Source organism: Chaetura pelagica, unplaced genomic scaffold (genome assembly GCF_000747805.2).
Source record: "Chaetura pelagica isolate M959 unplaced genomic scaffold, ChaPel_1.0 scaffold405, whole genome shotgun sequence".
Taxonomy (NCBI): domain Eukaryota; kingdom Metazoa; phylum Chordata; class Aves; order Apodiformes; family Apodidae; genus Chaetura; species Chaetura pelagica.
The window spans coordinates 6,447,527-6,470,887 of NW_009953489.1; the positions used below are offsets into that span (position 1 = coordinate 6,447,527).

The window sequence follows — 23,361 nt, forward strand, 5'->3', positions numbered from 1 at the left end:
CTAGCAAATGGAATTCAGGTACAGTCCTGAATTGAAAAGTGCTCCAAATGAATTGTGTAACTAGAGGTGTTACTAGTGATGGACGATGGCATGTGTGCTATTTTTTCAAGGCTGAAACAAGCCCCCCACTGGCTCAGAGAAACAAGGATCTTTTGCAGTGGGAAAATTGTTTCCTACATTCTTACTGCCATGTCATTCAGACCTTACAGTATTGCCAGAAAAGGTTATTTTTAAGGTATCTTGATAGAGAGTCAGAATAGCAGTTGAGCATGATCTTTAAGAACTGCCAGTAGCTGTGAGCTTGTTTGGAGCCTAAAACCAATAAAAATTAGCCTGAGTTGTAAAAGATGGGGGGAAAATTAGAGCAATTAAACTAGCTCTTAAAACAGTTTGCCTAAAGCCTAGAAATGCCTGTTTTCAGAGTGATCCTTATCAGTTTAATAAAATCCAGCATTATCTCAGTTTCCATAAATTCCTGAAGAGTATCTACCAGCAGTCAGCCTCCTGCAAGAGGAAAAGCTGGCAAAGCATCTCTATGCTTCGGGGAACAAATCCTAGGAAGCACACCTGTACTGCTTTCCTCAGCCAGATCTTTCATCTTCTCTATTCCTGGCACTTCAGCTGTTTTCCTGTGCAAGTGCCTTGTGTTCACACACAAGTAGAGACACTTCTCTCCTCTGTGCAGTCCTGTGAAGATATCCCATCCCTGCACACTTCCTGCAGTAGCTGTGGTCCTAGCTTTTGACCTCAACACTCGTGCTTTCCTGAATGGAAAAAAACTGGCTCTATCTCCCTCCTTTGCACACTGGACTTCCTATACACAGGTAGACAATAAAGAAAATGTAAAGATAGAATTAGTGGAGGAGAGTAATTTAATTTGAATCCCACTTATTTTGGGTCTTCACCAAGGGAATCGTGATCCCCTTCAGTCGTCCTAGCAGCATTTATGTTGTGCTGTTACCTCAAAATGGAAGTGCTTTTGGGACAGCACTGCTGTGCAGGAGGACAGTTTTGCATTATCTTCTCCTCTACCAAACAGGGAGTTGAACAAGTGGCCTATTGCTTGTGGTTTTTTTGTTCTGTTTCTTGGTCTGCAGCAACCGATGCGAGCCAAGCACTGCCAGCTGTGCCAGCACTGCGTGCGGCGCTACGACCACCACTGCCCCTGGATTGAGAACTGTGTGGGGGAGAAGAATCATCCCCTCTTCATAGTCTACCTGAGTGTGCAGCTTGTGGTTCTGCTGTGGGGAGGTCACGTCGCCTGGTAAGGCTTGGAGGTGGCACTTCGACCTGTGGGGTTGCTGGCAGTTTTGATTCCCCTAGAGCTCCACTGGACGTGGCAGTGACTGGGTTGGCTTTGTTTCTTCACCCTCTTTTGCGTCCTGAAGATCAGCTCTTCTGAGCCCCCTAATCTGCTGAGGGACAACAGAGCTGATTAGTAGTGGAGCAGAACCTCATAGTTAGGTTGTTCATCTTTGTTTTCAGCTTAAATTAACAGAATGAACTGCAGTGAAAAAAGCTAATTTTGTTTCAGTTGCTGGAACATGATCTTTGTTTACAAAGCAAAGTGCTGGGAGCTCCAGTGGGGTTCCAGCTGTACTCCTGCTCAGAGTTCACTGAAAGGGATTGTCTCTCTCAGCTGTCACGGGAACCAGCATCTTTTAAGATCCTTAGAATCTAAGTCACCACTGGTGCAGTCTCCTAAAAGTTGATAGTGTATTAACTCTCTGTAGTACATAATTACTAGAATTTGACTAGTTATGAGTAAAACTTCAATGTGCCATCAAGCTTGCTTGGCTTATGCAGCTTGTTCTGCATCTGTAACTGTTTGTTTCTCTTTGAATTGAAAGGTCAGGCCTCTCCTTTGAACAGTCATGGGACTGGCTGCAACACAACATCTTCCTCCTCATCTCCTTCCTCCTGATAGTCATATTCAGCACTGTTGTCCTGCTGCTGCTGCTTTCACACCTCTATCTGATCTCCTGCAACACCACCACCTGGGAATTCATGTCCCACCATCGCATCTCCTACCTGCGACACTCCAAGTTGGAGAATCCCTTTGACCAAGGGGTCATCCTCAACCTCTGGAGATTCTTCTGTTCCTCCCACCTCACTGTATGGGAGAAAATCTATTACCACAGGGACAACGAGCTTGTCTAGTGTCAGTAGTACCTACCTGGTGGAGTGCCAACACAGCTGCAGGGGCTGGGTAAAGCTGTGCTAATGCAACTGCTGCTGTTCTCTTGCATGGAACTTCAGTACTTCATGAACTATACAACGTGTTCCATACCTGTTCATCCTGCAAATTACATTTCAAGGATGGTCAGGGTTGTTTTTTATATATGAATAGCACTGTTAAAGGGGAGACACTGGTTCTGGGAATGCCAGCAGACCTGATTTCTGGACTGAGCAAAAGTATCTCTCTAAATGTAGTTTCTTTTGCTAACTGCGTCCACATCTCTCCAGAAAGGATGCAAGAGAAGTGTGAGCATCTATGTTCACCTCTCTTCCCCAAAGTTTCCCTCTCCTTTTACTGCTAGGGAAGAACAGCTATTACAGCCAGAATCAATATAATTCCTGTGGCCTTTCTTCAACATAGTTCTCCTGTGAGAACCACAGCACCTTTTGTCAGTCATGTTTGGCACATAATAGAAATATTTGAGTAAATATTTGGACAGTCAAAAGCAAATTTCATTTTGACCACATGCCCCAACATAATGCTTTGCAGAAAGATTGGAGGCTTAATAGTGTTCATGTGGATAAGAAGCAGCTGTAAGGCACCAAATCCAGCTTTTGAGATAATTAGCCACTACTTTGTGAGGCCCTGACCAGCTTCCTAACAGTTTTTTCTTTAAGTTTATCATCCTGTTAACAGTTCAGAGGCTGTTTTGAATGAAGTCTGCAAAACCATCCATTTTTCTTTGGACAGAAAAGTGATATTTGCCTGCTGAACTATTTCTGAGGATAACGTCACGCTCAGGCCTTTCATGTAGCTTGTGGGGAAAGAACCCATAGCAGAGGTGGGTACTTCTTGCCTCGCTCAAGTGACACTGTTGCTAACACTACTACCTCAACGTTGTAGGAAAATTTTATTAAAGAATACAAAGTTTCAATGCAGAGAGAAGGTTCTAGGTCCTATTTGTTTCCCTGGAGGGTGCTGACAGCTTTCAGGATAGCAGCAAGCTTACCTGTTTTCCATGGCAACAAAAGGTCGCACTTCAAGTTTCCACAAGAAACTAAAAGGAAGTTTGGGGTGACCTAAATTAGCTTTAAAGGCAGGAAAGGCTGCAGAGTGAATTTTAGACCTGACCCTTTTCTGTTTAACCCCCTGTCCCCCCCAAAAGCAGCACCACACCTCAGTTAAAATTATTTTGTGCCTTAACTGCCTTGGCTCAGGAATTAACACCAGCTCAAGAGCACATCTGGCAAGCTGGTAGGATGCACTCAGGGTTTAAATTGGATGAGCACTCATGAAAGGACAGTGTAAGTCACTAATACAGCAGTAGAGTCCAAAAGCAGTTTAAAAACAGCAGAAGGATCCCTTTCTTCACCAATTCCAGAGTTTTTAATCTGTGTCCAGTCTGGCTGGTTCAGGGTAGAAACTCCTATCAGAGGGATAACAGAACACTAGGAGTTGTTTTCATAATACTGGTGGTACCAAACAGAAAGGATTCTGCAGTTTGTTTGTGTCACTGTGGCACCTGCTGAAGTCGGGCTCATCTGCCTCACAGCAATTCCTGCTTCTTGAGGCATTAGTCAAAAATGGTCAGCAGGTGCTACAGTTTTCTTCTGTCTGGTAATTATTTTTTTAAAATGCACTGGGATGGTAATTGACAGTGTTTTTACTATGAACTACACATTAAAATATTAAATATGCCTTTTATGGTTCTTTATTCCTCTCTCTCTGAGACCAAGTTGAGGTTTCACCTCTGCTAACAATCCACTTTACAGAGGCCTTGACCTTAAGAAAAGTCACCAGTCACACTGCAGGGGCCCACAGCAAGCCAACCATTCCTGTTCCAGCAAGGGTGAGGAAAACCTGCATCCTGCTTTAAATGAGCCATTACACTGCAAGGCAGAGCAGAAGGCTGAAGGGGCATTTGTATGCAGGAATTTTCAGAAGCAGTTACACCTGGCTCTGAAAATAGGAAATAGAGGTTCAGTGTGATCATTTCTGGTTTGCACAAGCATAACTCTTGCCACTCTGAATTCTGAAGCATTTAGACCAGCCTTGATTTAATAATGATGACTCATTAGCTGTACCCACACCTTATGTCCAGATATAGCACAATTGCATTAGTTTAACTTCTGTCTACCTCTGTAGAGTAGCAGCTATGTGTGTCTACATGATAGACATGAAGACTAGATACACTTCCTTTTTTACTCAACAAGCAAACATGATGAATTTAAGAGGAGATTTATCTTATGAAGTACAATTACAAGATATGTAAAATGAAATCACCTTTAAAATAACTGATTTTCTAACACTGTCATCATTTAGTCATCCCCCAAATGACACAGGATATAGACATTGATCAAACCTGTGGAGAGACAACTTGACTGCAATCATTTATATGTGCCAGCTGATGACACCATCCAATGTGCACACAGACAACTTGAGTGAGAAGGAAGGAAGAAAATATTGCTATTGACATTTACAGAGAAAAATAGAATCCTGCCTGTGGAGCAGAATATGTTTAGCCCTCATCTGAAACATTCAGCTAACACCAAGCAGATGAAAAGCTGAAATTCCATTATAAGAAAAGGTATCTTTATTAAATAAAAAAAAAATAGCATGTGCAGAGCTGTGGGTTTTTTATATAATTAAAAACAACAGCTAAGATTTAGCAGCCTCAAAGAAGTAGAAAGAGACTCAATTTTCCTTAAGATACATCACTTGGATCATTATCAAACCCAAACATGATTATCTTGGTTGTGTTAAAATCCACCCCTTCTCCAGCATAGATGAGTGAGAATGGGCATAAAATCATTACAAAGAGGAAATGCTGCATTTCTTTTTCTAGAAAATAGGTGAGAAGTGGCCATTCCCCTTGCTACTATGCAACTTTAAAAAGCTGTGCTACTTAATTTTTTTGCAAGGAATAGCCTGGGTTGCAGAGATTACTTGATTTCATTAAATTAGGTCCAGCTTAAATTCCAAATTTCCATCTATAGTCAATGACAGGAGAAGATACATCCAGTCAAACACTGCTTACTCCTTAAAGATAATTGGCATCAAGTAGCCCTCCAATAAATGAGGCTGAAAAAAATCACAGTAGGTTAAATAAGGTTGCAGGGCCACTCAGTTCCTGGGGTCATCAGCACTACCAGCTCTAAGAATTCTGTTGATTTTTCCATTGCCTGTGCCAAGTCCTTGCTACACTTTCTCAGGGTGGTAACAATCTGTTCATGTTTCTTATAGCACAGGAATCAAACATCTAAAAGGTGTCTGGAGACAAAGTCAAAGTCCTTGAAGACAGTCTGCTCCTTACGGGTTAGGAGAGCAGCCTCCTCAGGAGGAGTAACGATTGGCTTTTGTGATGTAAACTCTTCATCAAAGTTGCTGACATCAGTGGGATCTCTGATCCTGGGCACAAAAGGGGGCTTCAGAGTCCTGGCAAACAAGGCATGCCAGTCAATTTCCTGTAAGAGAAGGAAGCAAACAGGACAGAGTGACATTAAGATTATTTATGAAACGTGAAAGTAAGAGGGAGGATTGCAGCCTCCCAGATAATTTGCAACGTGTCTTATTTCTATTAATTAAAAAAAAAGAGAGTTGAAAATGCAAACAACCCCCAAACCAAAGAGCACAGCTGGCACAGGCCAGGTAGGACACACTCCACATAGTCTAGGGCAGTTCTTTAGAACACCAAGAAACAAGGCTACAGCTCAAACTATTTAGGGAGGACTACAAGGCTAACAACTACTGAAAGATGGATAACGACAAGGAGGAAAGGTAACACCTTTGCCTGGAACAGACCTACACCCTTGACCCAAAGCAAATATGTCTTTAACCTGAATTTCTCTTAGGATTCATGTTTATCCTGCAAATGCAGATGCCATCAAATAGACTGACTGGCAGTTACTGCCATCACTGGACAGCATCTTTGATTGCTGAAGTTTGATTTAAAAAGGGGTATTTGTTGATGGCTCAAAAGGTAGGTGTATTTGTACATAGAAGCAGCCCTTGGGGGATATAATGTCAAACATGAATTCAAACACACATTTCTGAAAAGTGCAACAGAAGCTGCCGCTAAGATCTCACAGAAATATTCCTAAACACCAGCAGAGAGCAAATCACACTCAGGTCAAACACAAGAGATGAGGGGGAGGGATAACACGAGGTCCTACCTTAAAAAAGGGCTGGATTTTAATCTCTCCTGCATCTTTTTCCCCTGCTCCCAGTCTACGCTCTGGACATTTCCGAAGAAGCTACAGGAAATATTAGTTCAAAATTAAACAACTGGAACAAGGATGGACAAAAAACAATGTTCCAGACAGAAAAATAAAAGGAAGGAGATGGACTGACCTCTCAGGATTTTCTCATTCTCACTTTGCAGCAAGGTCATAATCTGCTGGTAATAGCTGAGACCAAGTTCCTTGTAAACAACTTGTCAGCATCAATAAGATACCAGCTATAAATTAACTGCATGAAGTGTCTCATCTTAATTGTGCTCCTGTGACTACTGGGTTATATTCAAACACTGAATCCAGCCATCTCCACTGAATGACTTTGACATTCCTGCCCTTGAAGCAACCCTTCTTCATTTCAGACTTAGCATCAGCAGACCTCAGTAAGCAGCCTGCTTAGTCATCCTTAGAAGGACAGCGTTTATGTAAAGAGAGGAAAAATATGTGTACATTTTAAATGTTTAAATTTAAATGTTTCCTTAGTCTGTGTAGGCAGCTCCAGATTACACACACAAATGGTATCTGGTCCTAACAGAGTCCCTCTGGATCCACTTGCACAGTAAATCCAAATTCCTCAGGTTCCCAGAGACCCCTCAAGCCCATTACCTTACGGATTATAGAAAGTGCCTCAGCTGAAAGGAATCGTGGATACCGGACTTCATCGTTGACGATGCTATCAAAGACTTCTTCCTCGTCATCTCCAGGGAATGGTGACTGTAATTGGGATGTTATTATTTCATCCACAAAGCACCCACAGAATTACAGAATCACTTAGGCTGGAAAAGTCCTTCAAGATCATTGAGTCCAACCATTAACCCTGAGCCATATCCCCAAGCACCACATCTAGATGACTTTTAAACACATCGAGGAATGGTGACTCAACCACTCTGGGTAGCATGTTCCAATGTCTGAAAACCCTTTCAGTGAAGAAGTTCTTCCTAATGTCTAGTCCAGACCTCCCCTGAACCTCTCCATTCCTCACTATTAAATAGGGATGAGAACAGAAGGGACTTGTATGGATTAATTGGCAAACACTGTGAATGAGAAAAATGTAATTAAAGTACAAAACTAGTTGGCTGCATTCAGTAATATTTTTATCTCAGGTGGTTGGGTAATAGTCTCCCCAAGACTGCTTAGGGAGATCCTCTCAGATAAAGGTTGGTGGCCTTACCTCACCAACAAGCATCTCATAAATGAGTACACCCAGTCCCCACCAGTCCACTGCCCGAGTGTAGGAGATGTCTGTCAGGACCTCTGGAGCCAGAAACTCAGGGGTGCCACAGAAGGTGTTTGTGCGGTCTCCAAAACCTATTCCTGTAGGAAAAGAACACTTCTGTAAAATCCAGCACTTGTTACTAAATGGAGCACATGCAGCCTCGCCTTCTGAAAGCCACAGATTATTCCTTGATAATCCAGGGTTGTTAATTGGGCTGGGGCTCTCATCAATGCTTCTAAATGCCAAGAAGGAAGCATGAAACCTGAAGGCTCTAAAAATTCCAAAGCAGAAATATACAGGCAATACTTACATAAAGAGCAAAACAAGGAAAATTCCTGGAGATTTCATTGCTCACTTACTCAAGTACATATTTTGTAGTGCCCTATATTCTGGCTCCTTTAAACAAACAAGCACACTGTAAACTCCTTAAGTTTCCTGAAGCTTAGAGCACTAAGTACTCTTTCCAAGATCACCATGGACAGACAGGTGGGGTTTTTTTTAGGTTTTGGTTTGTTGGGGATATTTGGTTTTGTTTTCATTTGGGTTTTATTTTTAAAGTGGGGATGAATACAAGTTACACACAACCACTCAGTACCCATATTTGTAACACATTACCAATGCCTGGATCCTAAACTGGTTCAGCTTCACCAAAGTCACTCACCTTCCTTACATAATCCAAAATCTGCAATCTTGACAAATCCTTCAACATCTAAAAGGAGATTGTCCAATTTCAGGTCCCTGCAGGCAAAAGAAAGGAAAGAAAATAGTGGATGAAATCTCAGAATTCCTATCCAACACCTTTTTTTGCAAGAGGCAGAAGCCAGATGTCAATAAAGAGAATAAATTCTAAATTGAATACAGTCTACAATTTGTTTATTGTTTGTATTATTTGCAAGATTCCCCTATTTAATTTATTGGTATTTCCTCTTCATGAAAGGCTCACAAAGCCTGGGTGGGGCTTATTCATCTGGAAAAGAGCATCCCACAACAGCAGGAAAATTTCCTTGACTATCACAGTAAAAAAAGAAAGCAGTGACTTACAGGTGCCCCCCAGAATGTATTGACATGTCAGAGAGTATTAATCACCTGCAACATGTCAGATGAGTAGCTGCTAGATGACTTTCTTTACTGTGAGCAGGATGGACAAGCTGATAGAAACAGGCGATGGGGAAAACAAAGACAGACAGAAAGATCAGAAACCCCAGCAAGATAGAGAGTTCCAGACACGTAGGAGAAACCAAACTTCAAGTTGCTGTACTGTCTTATAGTTGATTCTTTGCTGCATTTTACCTATAAATAATTTTCTTCTCATGCAAAAACTGGAGCCCCAGGACTACGCAGGCCGTGTAAAACCTAAAAGAGAGAAACAGTTACCAGGAAATACACGTGAGAATCAAGTTAAACCTTTGCAGTGCCTGGAAACTGGATTCCTTCTAACTCACCGTGCCACATGCTCTGGGAAGACATCTTCATGTATGTGCATCATCAGATCACCTCCTGGAGTATATTCCATCACAAAACAAGCATGATGAGGTGTCTGGAAACATGCAAACATGTTGACAAGGAATGGATGACCAGAAGAATTGACCACTTCAAAAATTCGCTTCTCGCAGTTCAAGCTGTTGGGATTCAAAGAACAAAATGGTCAATGTTAAAACTTGGCAGAAAAGCCTGTTTTGAGAAAGATGGGATGAAGAAGATGATGTTTCCATCTTAAGTCAGAGAAATAAAAAGTGAGTGCTAATGCAATATTTATCTTACATACTTCAGCTTGGAGAAAAGGAGACTGAGGGGTGACCTCATTAATGTTTACAAATATGTAAGGGGTGAGTGTCAGGGGGACGGAGTTAGGCTTTTCTCAGTGATGACCAGTGATAGGACAAGGGGTAATGGGTGTAAATTGGAGCATAGGAGGTTCAAGGTGAATATCCAAAAAAAAATTTTTACTGTAAGAGTGACAGAGCACTGGAACAGACTGCCCAGGGAGGTTGTGGAGTCTCCTTCACTGGAGACATTCAAAACCCACCTGGATGCGTTCCTGTGTGATGTATTCTAGGTGACCCTGCTCTGGCAGGGGGGTTGGACTGGATGATCTTTCGAGGTCCCTTCCAGCCCCTAAGATTCTATGATTCTATGATACTTCCAAACCTTGAGTTTTAGAGCGTTATAAGTTTTCTTGGGTTTTAGCATGGTTATAAGCTTCCTTATTTCCCTTAGTTACCCAAGACTTTAGGTCACACTTAACCTTACTAGTACCATGACCAGACCATATCACCACATCATACCTACCAACATTTGATTACAGGTGTGTTAATGTAGCCTCTGGCAATTGTATAATCTCTACACAAAACTCACCTATCAATTTCATCTCTCCTAATAATATCTTTTTTCTTCAAGGCTTTGATAGCATACAGCTTCCCAGTTGCCTTGTACTGGGCCAGCAGAACCTGAAACACAACAGAAAAGCTGAACTTTAAACAAACCTGTCATTTCCTTATTGAATTACTTTGACTCCCATTGACACAAACTATTTCCATCCACTCCAGGCAGCCGTTCTCAAAACCAAGCTCAAGGAACTCCAGAAATGGAGCACATTTTTTTGGTTCCTTGTGCTGCAGCAGTCCAGAAGGATGTCAGTGTGACTTATTCTGCTCACAAACAGCAGTATCACAGCTGGCCCAGAGCTTTACAAGCACCTCTGAGCTCTCATAGCAAGAAACTATGTATACAGGTTTTGGGAACCGAGCTATTCCATTAGGGATCACCAATATGATGAAAGGAATGGTAATGGTGTGCTTTATGACATGACTTAGCACTCCCAGGATGTTTTTTTACCAGGCTTCGGAGCCACAAATCTTCAGGAGTTTTGGCTGTTAACAACAGTTACCAGCTGCTCGTGTGGTTGGGTTTGTTTGCTGTATCTGCACTGCAACAAATCTCTTCTGTACTGCAAGGTTTCTGTTCAGGCTGTGAGGCAGAGGCCCATCCTCATGACCACAGTCCCACTGCCCCCCACAAAGTGCACACTTCCCTACTACCTTCCCAAAGTGGCCACGTCCCAACATAGCAATGCAGTGAAAATCCTCAAGCTGAACTGTCCTTTTCCTGCAGACAAACAAAGAAGAATTTGCTGAGTCAATATCCGAAAGATGCATAAACATAGAACAAAATAGTGTTTGTGGCAGGGGAAGAAGCTCTGTGTAATAAAAAGGGAAGCAAACACCTGTGTCTACCACTCCTCCACTAAGCAGAGATCCTGAAAACAGGCTTGCTGCTGATGTCCTGCCCCTGAGGAAGGGGCAGGTAAACATAAGGTGAGGAAACTGCTTCTAGTGGCAGTTCCCTCAGTTCCCAGTCTGACTTCCACCTGTACTGGAAACAGGAGCAACAATTCTGACTCCCCAAGGCTTGCTCTCTCTGTTACTTTCCCTAACAGGATTAGTTCCCCTCCACCCCTGCCCTTGTGGTACTAAAATTCAATTTTGCCTCCTTTCAGCAGGCTCAACAGCAGCTGTGTTAATCAGACATGAACATAGATACATCAAGTGCTAGTAAGACAGGGGCATAAGAAGAGTAGTTCTCGTACAGGAATTAGAAATTAAACACGGGGAGACAACAGACACAACACTGCTGGAAAAAAAAGTAGCTGAATAAAGAGATGCTACAGAATGTTTTGTCAGCCACAAGGTGTTACCAAGGAAACTCAGGCTGCAGAATTGCTTGAAAAGAATTTTTAAAAAATTAATAAAATTAACCCATACCCTAAATGCTTTAGTTCAAGATCATATTTAAGAAGCAGCAGACACTCCACTGTCCTCCAGTAAGTGAAATGAAGGGCTGAAGGGCTCAATGAAGGACTCAACTCTCTTCTCAGAGAGAAGGCAGGTAGGTACCTGACTGTATCCTGACTACTTGGTTTTGAAGATGGGATCCCTCCAAAGTGATGATGAAATTATGAACAGAATTATATGATCTGAACTGCAAGATCAGGTTAGATAGATTTTGCTGTTTCTGCATTTTTAGTCAGCATTTGTTCAACAATAGTAGGTGTTTTTTTACTTGTCATGTTTTTGGTACATTTATTGCTGTGTATCCTTGTTACATACAAATGATGCATATATAACTGCCCTTGACTATTAACAGCTTACTGTTTTATGCCTCCCTATGTAATGAAAGACAGTGTATCTTACATTATCAATAGAAACAGCAGAGTGTGAGGGATGCCAAAAGTGTTTCTGAAATTTATTACTTAGAATGCAGACACATCTAAACATGCTACACCACAGAAGTCAAACACAAGGAAGCACCTAAAGACAGTTAAGTGACTCTACCTTCTACCAAAGCCTCTATTACATTGTAGCACAGAGTCTATCCACAGCCTAAGTACTGAGCTAAGCAGATAAGCAGCAGCAGACATTTGCACAAGTAAATTTCAGAGTGAACTTTTCATGGCATTGTTTGCATTCAGCACTGGGAGTCTGCTCCTGAGAAACCCAAGCACAGCTTGAGCAGAATTATAGACTGCATGCTCAGAAACTGCTGCTCAGCATCTCTTTAGTTCGTGACCCAAGACAGCCCATGCTGCCTGGTTACCTTGGAGATGCTGGGACTGGAAATTCCCTTGTAACAGGGCTGCAAGATTTCTCCTCCACGTGCAGCCTCTTCAGACACTAGGAAGAGAAAGAAAATTAGTGTGTCATCCTCTGGAATCACCAAGTCAGACCTGAACACCCACATCCAAGTTTTCTCCTCTGTCATGACCAACAAGCATAATCACAGAAAATTTCTTACAGTGGGTTGTTCCCTCTGCTTGAAGGGAAGCAGCATGAAGACAGATTGTCCATGGTCACACAAGACTAGTCCCATGTAAAATGTTATTTTGACAGGGTCAAGCCCTTTAAAAATAAGCACTTTTGAAGTCTAGGATAAAACATTTTCTTTACAGAAAAAAAGGCACCTCATGTTTCAGAGTCACAATGATCAAAGAATGCAGTTTCCTTTATTAACAAAGCCAAATGAGAAAGGGTAAGATGCAGTAGAACACAGCTTATTAGGCATTACACTACTCAAAACCATTTTCCTTCAGAAAAGTAGAGCTCTACTTAGTTTTGCCCGGTTTCTTTAATGACAAAGAACTTCATCTGGTCCTAAAAGCCTGCTGACCCTCCTTCCCTGCACTCCCTGTGCAGTCATCTGTTCTGTACTCTTGCTCTGAACATCCCATGCAGATCTACCTCCCATTTTACTTCTGCAAGAAGAGCAACTCTTAATTAAAAGAAAAAAGAAAGAAAAATAAGACATAAAAAAAAGAGGTGCAACACTTGTATAAAAACTCCATGCCAAAAATAGCTCACTGCATTCTGAATCCCTGGAGATCAGGCAGCTAAGGAGGCACCACCTGCCTAAAGTGTAGTTAATTTCTCCAGCAACAAACAAACAAGAAGAAAGAGGCCTTGGAAGAATAAATACCAACCAACCAAGAGAATTTCCCTGTTAGCCCAGATGATTACCGGAGAATCTGCAGGAGATGGTGTTGATTCTTTGGAGCTGGCCATCAGGAAAAGGCGAGGAGGCTTAGGTGGAGCTTCATCAGCAAATGTAAGCTTAGCCACAGGAAAGTCACTGCATTTGTAAAAGAAAATTGAAGATTTCCTTAGGGCAGGACACTATAAACAGACACCTTTCCTATACAAGCAAAGTTTAGCTCAGTCTAACACACTGGACAACAGGACTTGTGATTCAAACCACAAATCTGTGAAGTGTCACCAAGACAAATGTTCCCCTAAAGGGATGAAAAGAAAAGGGGACATTAAGTTGGTGGTGGTTGGAGTTACATTCCAACACTCCAAACATGACCTACCCATTCAGTTTGGACATGGAATAAACATGACTTTGTGGGGGAACTGGAGAGAAGTCTGTTTGGATGGGATCATGAAGTGGGGGGCTCAGAGTGCTGAGGGAACTACATGGAGGGAGGAAACTCATCATCAGGCGACCCCACGCAGCAACATTTATGTTCATTTGAGGAGCTCGGAGAAATTCTTTCCCTGCAGGAGTCAAAGTCAAAGCATCAGTGCAATTACAACACCCAAATGACAATCTCATGTACTGTTATCATTTTCAGCCAAACATTCATGGGTTACTCAAAAAGGTAGCCCACCATAAGGAGTATGAGCTTTTTTTCAGGGAAGAGAGTTTCATAACTATAATGATACAAATCTACCATTTCATGTATGTTCTGCTCCACGTAATATCATAACAATCCTCAAGTAGAAACTGCACAAACCACTACAAATTTATTTTATCCTAAGTCAGGTTTTCTTCTCTTTCAACACTACATTTTTAATCATGCAGCTTGTTAAGAAGGTTTCCCAAAAACATCCTCAAAAGAATAAAACACTTGGGATGTTTTCATTATTTTTACTACTTCCCTAAACTATTAATTTGAGATGCCAGCTCTAAAGACTTGACAATCAGGAGCCTATTTATGCCACAGTCTTCTACAATTCAGAGTTTTCTGGAAAGCCTTCCAATATGTGTTCAACAGTAACAACACTGCTGGTTAAATTAGTACAGTTTCAACTCTGGATCTTCTTCAGAAGTCTGTTAAATAACTAGTAATTACATCTCCCTAACAATGCTAATTGTGAACAGGAACACCACAACAATATCACAATATTACACACTATGCTGCAGCCAGGCTGCTTGCAGTTTTTGTGGCTGAACAAACTTTCATATTCTAATAAAGCTGACCTACTTGCAGTAATTAGCAAGCATTTTAATGTCTGACAAATGTAGTAGGATAAGAGTGCATGCCAGCTTGCCTGTGCAAAGCCCTGCCCTCACCTACACACAGAGAGTGACCAGTCAGCTCTCCAGCAGCTCACCTTTCTGTTTGGGGAAAATGCGTTTCTGCCGCTGCAGTTTTGGCTTCCTCTCAATGACAGGGTTAGAGAACATCACCTGTCAGAGAAGCAAAGGGCATTTGTCAGGATACTTCATTTACACTGTGAACATAAACTTTCACACATGCCTGCTCTCTCATCAAGTTCTTCATTTATATCTGTTGGGTAAGTCAGGAGTCACTCCCACAGAAAATTGCATTATTCTAGTTTCACCCTCTAAACACTCATTACTTCAACCATGGGTTTAGATGCTGGAATTTTCTGCCACCTGAAATGCATAAAACCCCCCAAATTATGACCAGTTATAACCCAAAAAAACCTAATCAAATTAATGAAAGCAAACATGATGAACACAGGCATCTGTAGCATTAAAAAAAGAGTAGTCCGTGGCACAAGTGTAAAGCAAAACCAAAAAAACCAAACCCACTAAAAAAGAAAACAAAAACCCAATAAAGCTCCACACACAAACAAACACAACAACCAAAAAACACCCCCCCAAAAACCAGCCCCTCACTTTCTGCCCCAACAAAACAAACCCACAGAAAACCCAAGAAGGCATGGACAGGAGGGAAATTTGGGTATACCAAATCAAGATCCCACTTTTGGAAGGATAATCACAGGAACTTTCATCACAGCAGACAGGAGAAAGTGCTGTGGTTTCTGAGGTATTATCTGGATGATCTCTTTATTGATGGTACTTCCAACTCTTATTAGCCTCAGAAAGATGATAAAATAAGCATACCCAGAGGGAATGTCTCTGATTCTGCAGTCTCTGTGATTCAATTCTGACCATTAAGCCATATGTTTCAAGTGTCACTAATGACTCATAGTGAAAGCAAATAAAAACCAACACATATCACAGCACACACACATAATTATAGTGGAGCTGCTGAAGAGTCACTTCAGGCCACAGTATCTGTGCATCTATTATACCGTGCTGCTCATTATTCTTATTTGTGATGTTAATGTAACCCTCCTAGATTATAGCTCCTCCCATTTCTTGGTATCCTGGGTTGAACAACTGCTTTCAGGGCAGTTTTCTCTGAAAAAGAAACAAAGTTGACATTTGTACCTCTGCAAAAAGCATTCCTTGTGGTTCGAGCGAGAGGCACATCCCGTGACGTTCGTTATCAAGGAAATCATCCAAACGTAAGAACTTCACTGCACACAATTCTCTCCAGTCTCTCCAATAAATTGCAATTTCCAGCTCACGAGACTGTTGGGATGGGTGAGTGATGGGGGAGAAAATAAAAATAAAACCAGAAGAGTTACATGCTGCCCCGTGCTCTGGAAATAGCACACACAAGCTGTTGCAAAGATGTGGTGAACTAAACAGTGTGCATAAGAAACCCTGAAATCCTCCTGTTCCCTCTTTCTCTGGTGTTTTCAGATCTCCTCAGCTACAGACCCTCCTGGAGATGACTGTCTCAGCTCCCCATTTCAGAAACCCCTGTGAGAGCCACTTTGCTGGTAAGATGAAATAAAACTGCTCAGATAAGGAGAAAAGGACAACAGATGCTCAGGCTGAATCTCTGCCAGCGCTGCACTGCCTCCAGGGGAAGACCAAGATAACTGGCACAGAAAAGGACCCGGGGACAGCAGCACTACCCAGCTGAATTGAGTAGAATGGCAGCTAAACGAGCAAGTCAGGCAAGGTGAAATGGAAAAACAAATACAACACAGGGAAGCTGGGGCAGACTTACCCGGTCCAGCTCAATGACAAAGCTCTGGTCCCACGCCTGGTTATTAACTGGTCCCCAGTTTGTTTGCCCAACCACTTTATTGTCCACTTTGAGCACAGCAAGGACCTCATCTGGACAAAAGGAGAAAACACAGATGAAAATATTTTACCGAGTAAAATCCTTCATGCTGAAGGTAAATAGCCCAATCAAATGTAATTTCCAGGAGAGTACTAGGAGGATCAAGTATAATACAATTCCTTCTCTCTCTGTTATGCAGAAAGCAGATTTCTTATAATGAAATAATACAGCCTAGTACCCAGATGAGAAGCTCCCACAGTCCCAACATGCCACTCACAATTCAACAGGGATCCCCATACTCACTACAAGGCTCTTCATTCCGCAACTTCCCCGCAGCACCACGGCCATGGATACCCAGGCCAACTCGTGCTCGAGAAAGAGACCTCAGATCACTTGGGCTTCCAGAGATGGGAGAAGAACTAGTCATCCGGGAACGTCCTGGAACGTTTTCCAATAGATCCTGACACCCCATCAGTCTCACTTCCAATGTTCCTGAGGAATTTTAGGAGAGTAAAGAACATTATTATGTAAAAGATGAAGTGATTCCAGTCAGCTGGTGCTCACGGAGGTCCAAGAATTTCTCAGATTCAACATTTCTCGGTTAATAGCTCAAATCTAGCCCAGAGAAATAGACTGCAAATCCAGAAAGCTCTGGCTGGCCTAGAAGAAATAAGTCTGGTTCCTGGAAAATCCAATGTCCATATAAGAAGAGGTATTACAAAAACGAGAAGAAATGCAACTCATTTTTCCCTCTGTCCTCCTCACAACAACATGCCATGCAAGATTTATGTACCTGTAAGGGCTGTAGGTTTGATGACTGAAGTGGGTTGGATGTTGCCATGCTGAGCTCCCAGGGAGGAAGTATTTACTAGCTCCTGTTTGATGAGTGCTCTTTTTGGGTGGTCAGGAGAAAGCTCACTAAGCTGACGTTCCAAGGACAAGCGCAGCAGGTCGATCTTCTGAGAGGACTCTTGCAAACGACCCTGAGCCTATTGACAGGAATTAGAAGAGAAAGCAGGCAGAAATTTTCAGTCCAGATAGCATTAATCCTTTATGAACTACCAGAGTAAGCTTCAAAAAAAGACCAGAGAATATCTTATTAATAAAGGAACAAGATGAAATAATTTCCCATAGATCCTGACCACCCCATCAGTGTCACCCTCTGATGTTCCTGAGAAATCTCACTAAGCAAGGAATGATACCCCTAGAAGTAAGTGATCCCAAATCAGTCTGTCCTCACATAGAGGCTGGAACTTCCCAAATTAATAACTCTGTGAATTCTACTCATTCATGCTAAGTCACTAATGCTGAGGCATGAAACAACCCTCTCAGGAAGGCCTGAATAAGTGCTCACCTCAGCCAAAAACTTGCGATCCTGCACCCGACTCCCTCCTAGGATCTTCAGCACATTTTTTGCCCCCTCAGCCACAGCAGCTTCAATGCGCAGGTGGTGTCTCAGCTCCTCGATTCGCAGCTCCGAGGCACTGATGGTGCCCCCCACCCTCACTAGCCATGTTGGAAACAAAATGTGATGAGGATGAAAATTGACTGGGCACTCTGGATCTGGGGGCTTTGGACACATCTGCTCTGGGCTGTAACAGTTATATAAAACATCTCACCTGCTGGATCCACTGTATCTTCCATCCCTCCTGCTTCCTGAGATACTTTCACAATGTGCATGCGGATTATTTCAATCTTTGTCTTGCTGTCCTGAAGCATCTGCTGAGCTGTAGCCAGCAGCTTCCGCTCCTGCCAAGAAGAAAACATATGCAGAGAGAGAACCATGCTCATTAAAAATGGATTACCATGATGTGCTCATATCCGAGGGTGAGATGGTACCTGTAGGAAGGGTCATAAATGACCCTGTAATGGGATACACAAGAAGGTATGTAAAAGAGACATGGCTGAGGATCAAGGACTTTGAGATCACTATCTCCATTTGTAGAGGGAAAAGAGAGATCAAGGACACCAGTTAATACTAAACCTTGCAGTCACTGAGACTTACGGCTCACTGGTTGACTGTGCCTACAGTGTTTTGTGAACAGAGGTTTTGAGCAAATCAAAATATCACAATGCTCCACATTGCTGGTCTTACTGAATTAAGCTTCATAACAAGCTTGGATTTATTTTTTTTTTTTTAATTATTCCTTGACTTTTAAATACAATTATGTTAAACTCAAAAAGTGGGTTGAATATGAAACCAGTAAACCTGAATTTTTTTCATAAAGAGACATCACATGCTGTGCTCTATCCTAAACAACCTTGTGATATCAAAACATCATGTCAACTCAGTGTACAATACCAACACTTTTTAAACTTCCTTTCCTCAAGCCAGTGACTGGACCTCTTATGCTGCCCTCACTACCTGCCCAGGCTTGCAACAGTTTCTTCTAGAGACAGCACTTCTACAATGCCACCTCCTATGGGATACTTTGCTCAAATCTGCCTCCAGTCTAGAGTGTCTATGAGCACCGAGGTCAGATGCATTAACAACTCCCTGTTGACATTCAGCCAGCTAAGCTAAGCATCTAGACTGAAGAAGTAATGTAGAGGCAGTAGCTGGTAGGGAGAGGTGGATCTCTCCAAAGGGCCATTAGAGAATGGGAACACAAGCTATTCTGTAGGTACTTCCCACTGAGGCTACAGAAGGACTTACATGGCTAAGTTAAAACAAAGTGATTCCCAACTCTATCACTAAGTAGTATCACTAAGCAACATTCAAGAGCAGAAACACAATCAGCATCTGCCATGTAAGAATTGCTAAAAGGATCAAAACTGCCAGACTGTGCCTGCCTGTCCAGCCCAATAACTCTGCTCTAGCAGTGATCCCCAGATGCTTCAGAAAAAGGCAGGGGCAACCACATCATGGGCCAAAGTGGAATAACCTACACTTTCAGAAAAGCCTTTTCCTAACATTCAGTAATTGTAGATTGGCTTAAGTTCTTGAAAATTAAATAAGCATCATCCCATTCCTTGCTGATTTCCTGCTAAACTCGTGAAATCTGAAACATGCAAGTCTAATGCACTGGCTTTCCTGTGCAGTAACATGACATGCTGTCACCCCGCTGAGCACCAAAATGCAGAGCTAGGATTCAGTCAAGGAAGCTTTGCAAATTAATTTCTTTCACACATCAATTACCAGAGAGTTTTTGTGTAAAGACTTTAAATGCAAATTTTGATCCAGGAATACACGTTCCCAAATGGTTCCTTATTCCTCCTTACCTTGGATGTTGAATACATTTGTATCATGTTCTCAGCTCCTTGTTTCACTTTCATTTCAACATGCAGCTGCTTTTTCAGAGCTTCAACCTTTCTTGCCATGGGATCTGGGTTCCTTTCCCAGAGACAAGGATCTGGAGATACAGATCCATCTGCACAAACAATACAATCAATACCATTAGGCATCTTTTATCGTGTCATGGGTGACTCTATAAAAGAAGATTAGGCTACAAAATAAGGTACCAAAAGATCTTGTCTACAAAACTGACTGCAAAAACTGCTTCAAACAAAGCTCATATCTGTAAATATTTCTTAGTTTATCCATTAACCTGTCCTGACAAGCACTCTCTCAATTTTATACTTACTTATCCTGAAAGCTACTTGGATGTTCAACTGCCCAGAAACTCTATTGACCATGCCCAGCACTCATCACTGGTCTTCTCCCTGCACTGCTCTTGTGTTCCCTTTTTTACAGTCCTATTCTCAACTTTCTACTGCACAGATCATTTAATCAACTAAATACCAACAGAAGAAACTCCCATTGCTTGTGAGTCCTCAACAGAAAAACATAGCAATTCAATATCCATAAATACTGAAGTACTATACTAAATTTACCTGTCAGTCATGACCCAAGACCTACCTGTCTTCCTCTCCTCTTTGTCTGTTATTACAATCCTTGCATTAAGCTCCTGAAGTTCCCAATGCAGCTGCTCCAGCTTTCGGTTGGAAGATTTCAGCACATGCTCTATATGAACAAGATTCTTTCTGTCTGTTGTGGCTTTGCGCAGGTTTTCTGCTCCCTCTTTAATCTTCAGTTCTTTCTGGATAGCACGGCGAAGTAATTCCTTCTCACCCTCCAGTTTTTGCTGGAAGCTTGGATCCATCAAGTTCACAGCATTGCCCAGATGCAGGAGACAGCTGCCCTGCAAGCAAGCAGTGTGGGGCAAAAGGACTTCAGAGGTAACACAGTTCAACCATTTTTATGATATAGCAAAACCCTCATAAGATTCTACTCCTTCATTCATTTAGAAACTGGTTCACACAAATTCTGAAGCCAACTTTTTCACCCAATTTTCAAGAAGACCAGGTCTACACTTAAATTGCAGAGCACAGAACACAACTTTGATCTTGATAAGCCTTAATTTGGTTTTAAATCATAACGCAGAAAAATCTTCACCTTACTTGTCTCCTTGTTATTTATCTACACTCATCTTTGTTCTTCAAGTTTCAAAGCGCAGTCAATATTTGCCCTTGTTCTGATCAACATCAACTTTTATTAGTATGATGATACAGATTTTTATCTGCATCTGTCTTGATGCTGACTGATCAAGGACACAACCAGTTAGAGCTTTTAAAGAATGTCACAAGCACTCAGCAACTCTCAGCTCTCACCCCCAAAGAAAAATGTAAAACATACAGTTCTTTCTACCAACGAGCAAGCAAAAGAGCAAGCTGAATTCTTTGCTGTATTTTAAAAGGGAAGCAACCTGTTGTCTCAATTTCTAGTCTCCTTATGATTTACAGGCCTTAAGGCTACTTTAAAACATTAATTATTTGGAGTTGCACCGTAGCATTCAAACTTATTCTGGGCTTTGTTTTACATCATTTTCAATGCTACTTGTTCTAGTGCTATATGCCTCAGCAGCAGCTCTGGACAGGGATGCTCTGTTTACAGGCTCTGGACATCCACAGTATAGATATATCAGCACAAGTGTATCTCACTCATCAGATAAGCACTAGACCCAGGTGCCATGAAAACTTTATCCATGAAGATGCTTCCTAACACCATAACAAACAGACCCAAGCAAGAGTTTACTCTTTTCAAAACAAAGAGTGGCTTTAAGGCATCCAGAGCAATTAACAAATTCATAACCTAACGTTCATGACTCATCATCCCCTCTTTAAATGCAAAAGAAACAGTTGTTCAGTCAAACTCCACCACACTAACCAACGTAACACCCCACAGCACACCAGTGACTAAAGACAGAACTCAGGAACCCTGACTTGCTTTCACACTCTTTCATCAGCTGACCAGATTTCCAAGAATAAACCACAGTGGTTTGGTGTTACCCACATACATTACTGCACTTTAGGAGCATGCTGGGCATCCCAAGACTATGCCACTCATACAGAAAAAAAATAAATAAATTCAATCATGTTGGTATCTTTTGTTCTGCACTTCAAAGACACCACCAAACACCCTCCATCAGTTTTTGCTACAGTGTCAGTCTAATAGCAAAACAATTAAAGAAGGGGGGAAAAAGCCTGTTTAAAAGTTGGCCTAAGACCAAGTTGGGTTTGCAACAGATGCACAATAGCCAAAACAGGAGATTTTTCAAACTGGTAACAAAACAAAAAGGTTCAGATTAACATCCTGATTCCAGGAAGTTCTCGCCCAATTAGTAAAGCCAGGAACTAAGCCAGAGCTTTGAAAAACATCCAAAGTTTTGTGAGGAAGAACTTGAATCACGGAGTTCCTGAGTCACAGGCAACCTTTACCAAGGCTGTAAGTTGGAAAATCAGAAAGCTCTTTATCCAGTCTGTAGCAAGAGACTAAAAGGAGTTTGCTGGTTGCGGTTCTCATTTAAGTGGAAAAAGCACACAGATTTGTGTTCTATCCAAACTAAGCAAATGGCTGCAAGCAATCCACCTCCTGGATCCACCCAGGGCAATGGAATGAGTGCTGGTGCAAGAGTAATACTAATTAAGGGTGCTAAATATGGAAACCTGGGTATTGATTCACAGAACAGGCATAGTCTGGGCAGTACTCAAGTCAATTTTCCTCCACATCACTCTCTGTCAAAAGCTTGTCTGACTACCAGTTAATGCACCCTGCTTACTTTTATATATATATTTAGAACGTAGGCAATGATGTATTTTACTGGATCCTTCTTCCCCTCTATGGTTCAGAGAGCACATTGATGTTATTTGCACCAGGCAGATAAAATATCCTATTCCTGAGGAGGATGGGAAAGCTGAATTTGCATTTGGGTTGATCCATTTTGCATTCTGACTCCGGAATTTCAGTGGGGTGTTGGGATACTGCCACATCCCTGCTGCAGCTGCTCTTGAGTTCCCAGGGAAGGTCAGTCCTTCAGGGTATGTCTCCAACACCATCCTAAAATATGTTGCAGAGAAATACCCACACTAGCTGCAATCAGCTGGCTTTAAGTACTCGCAGCGGGGCTGCCAGAACTCACCCAGGGCTTCCGCTAGACTCCTGTTGTACCAAAGTGTCTAGACTGCTTCCTAACTAGAAGAATTCCAGCAGTATCAAAGTTGTGCTCGGTCCTTTGGATTGCAGCCCAGGGAGATCCCATCCCCTCCGTTATGCCCAGCCCGGCAACGAGCTTCACCTGCACAAAGCCCAGGGCAGACCTTGTCCTTACAGCCTCACCACCGGCACAGAAACCGATTCACAATCTGACTTAATGAACCAACGACGAGGAGGGGGGAGGCCCATCCCCTCTGCCGACCACACGCGTGGGCCCTTGAAATCACATCTTTTGCAGCAGCTCCGTGCTGGAGGGATGAGGCCTGCGTCCCACAGACACACACCAACCACACGCACGCTTTGTGAGAAAAGTCCACCGCCAGCTTTGGAAAAAGGCAACCACAGCCCTGCCTGGAACCAGCTCTGGGGGAGCCCCCCGAGGTGGGCAGAGCCCGGCCCGGCCGCTGTGCCGGCAGCTCTTTGTGCCGCTCTATCTCTCCTTTCTCAGATGAGGCTTGAAACGCCTCAAGGAAAAGAGGGCAGGGCATCTCTCCCACAGTTTATTCCAGAAACGAATGTTCTCCCCAGCACTGAGGCTACCCGGCCTCCCACACCCAATCGATGCCGAGGTGGGGG

At 42.4% G+C, this 23,361-nt stretch overlaps 2 protein-coding genes across 2 annotated transcripts in view; one reads left to right on the forward strand and one right to left on the reverse strand.

Annotated features, from left to right (window-relative positions):
- ZDHHC12 (zinc finger, DHHC-type containing 12) overlaps nucleotides 1-2,160 on the forward strand; it is a gene marked incomplete at its 5' end in the record, with an annotated part of 3,573 nt that extends 1,413 nt beyond the window's left edge. Inside the window, 2 exons of the mRNA XM_009999003.1 lie at nucleotides 1,098-1,264; nucleotides 1,851-2,160. Coding sequence (XP_009997305.1) covers nucleotides 1,098-1,264; nucleotides 1,851-2,160 — 477 coding nt within the window. The remainder of the gene's footprint in view (nucleotides 1-1,097; nucleotides 1,265-1,850) is intronic.
- Nucleotides 2,161-5,252: 3,092 nt separating this feature from the next.
- PKN3 (protein kinase N3) lies at nucleotides 5,253-22,974 on the reverse strand. The gene is made up of 22 exons (XM_009999004.1): nucleotides 22,909-22,974; nucleotides 20,152-20,434; nucleotides 19,515-19,663; nucleotides 17,912-18,041; nucleotides 17,647-17,798; nucleotides 17,086-17,281; nucleotides 16,596-16,784; nucleotides 16,236-16,345; nucleotides 15,605-15,748; nucleotides 14,515-14,590; nucleotides 13,488-13,674; nucleotides 13,138-13,249; nucleotides 12,221-12,297; nucleotides 10,666-10,732; nucleotides 9,983-10,074; nucleotides 9,070-9,246; nucleotides 8,918-8,980; nucleotides 8,289-8,365; nucleotides 7,583-7,725; nucleotides 7,018-7,125; nucleotides 6,352-6,432; nucleotides 5,253-5,643 (listed from the first exon to the last, which is right to left on the reverse strand). The coding sequence occupies exons 1-22, from the start codon at nucleotides 22,972-22,974 to the stop codon at nucleotides 5,431-5,433; spliced, it is 2,892 nt and encodes a 963-aa protein (XP_009997306.1). The 3' UTR covers nucleotides 5,253-5,430.
- Nucleotides 22,975-23,361: the final 387 nt, after the last annotated feature.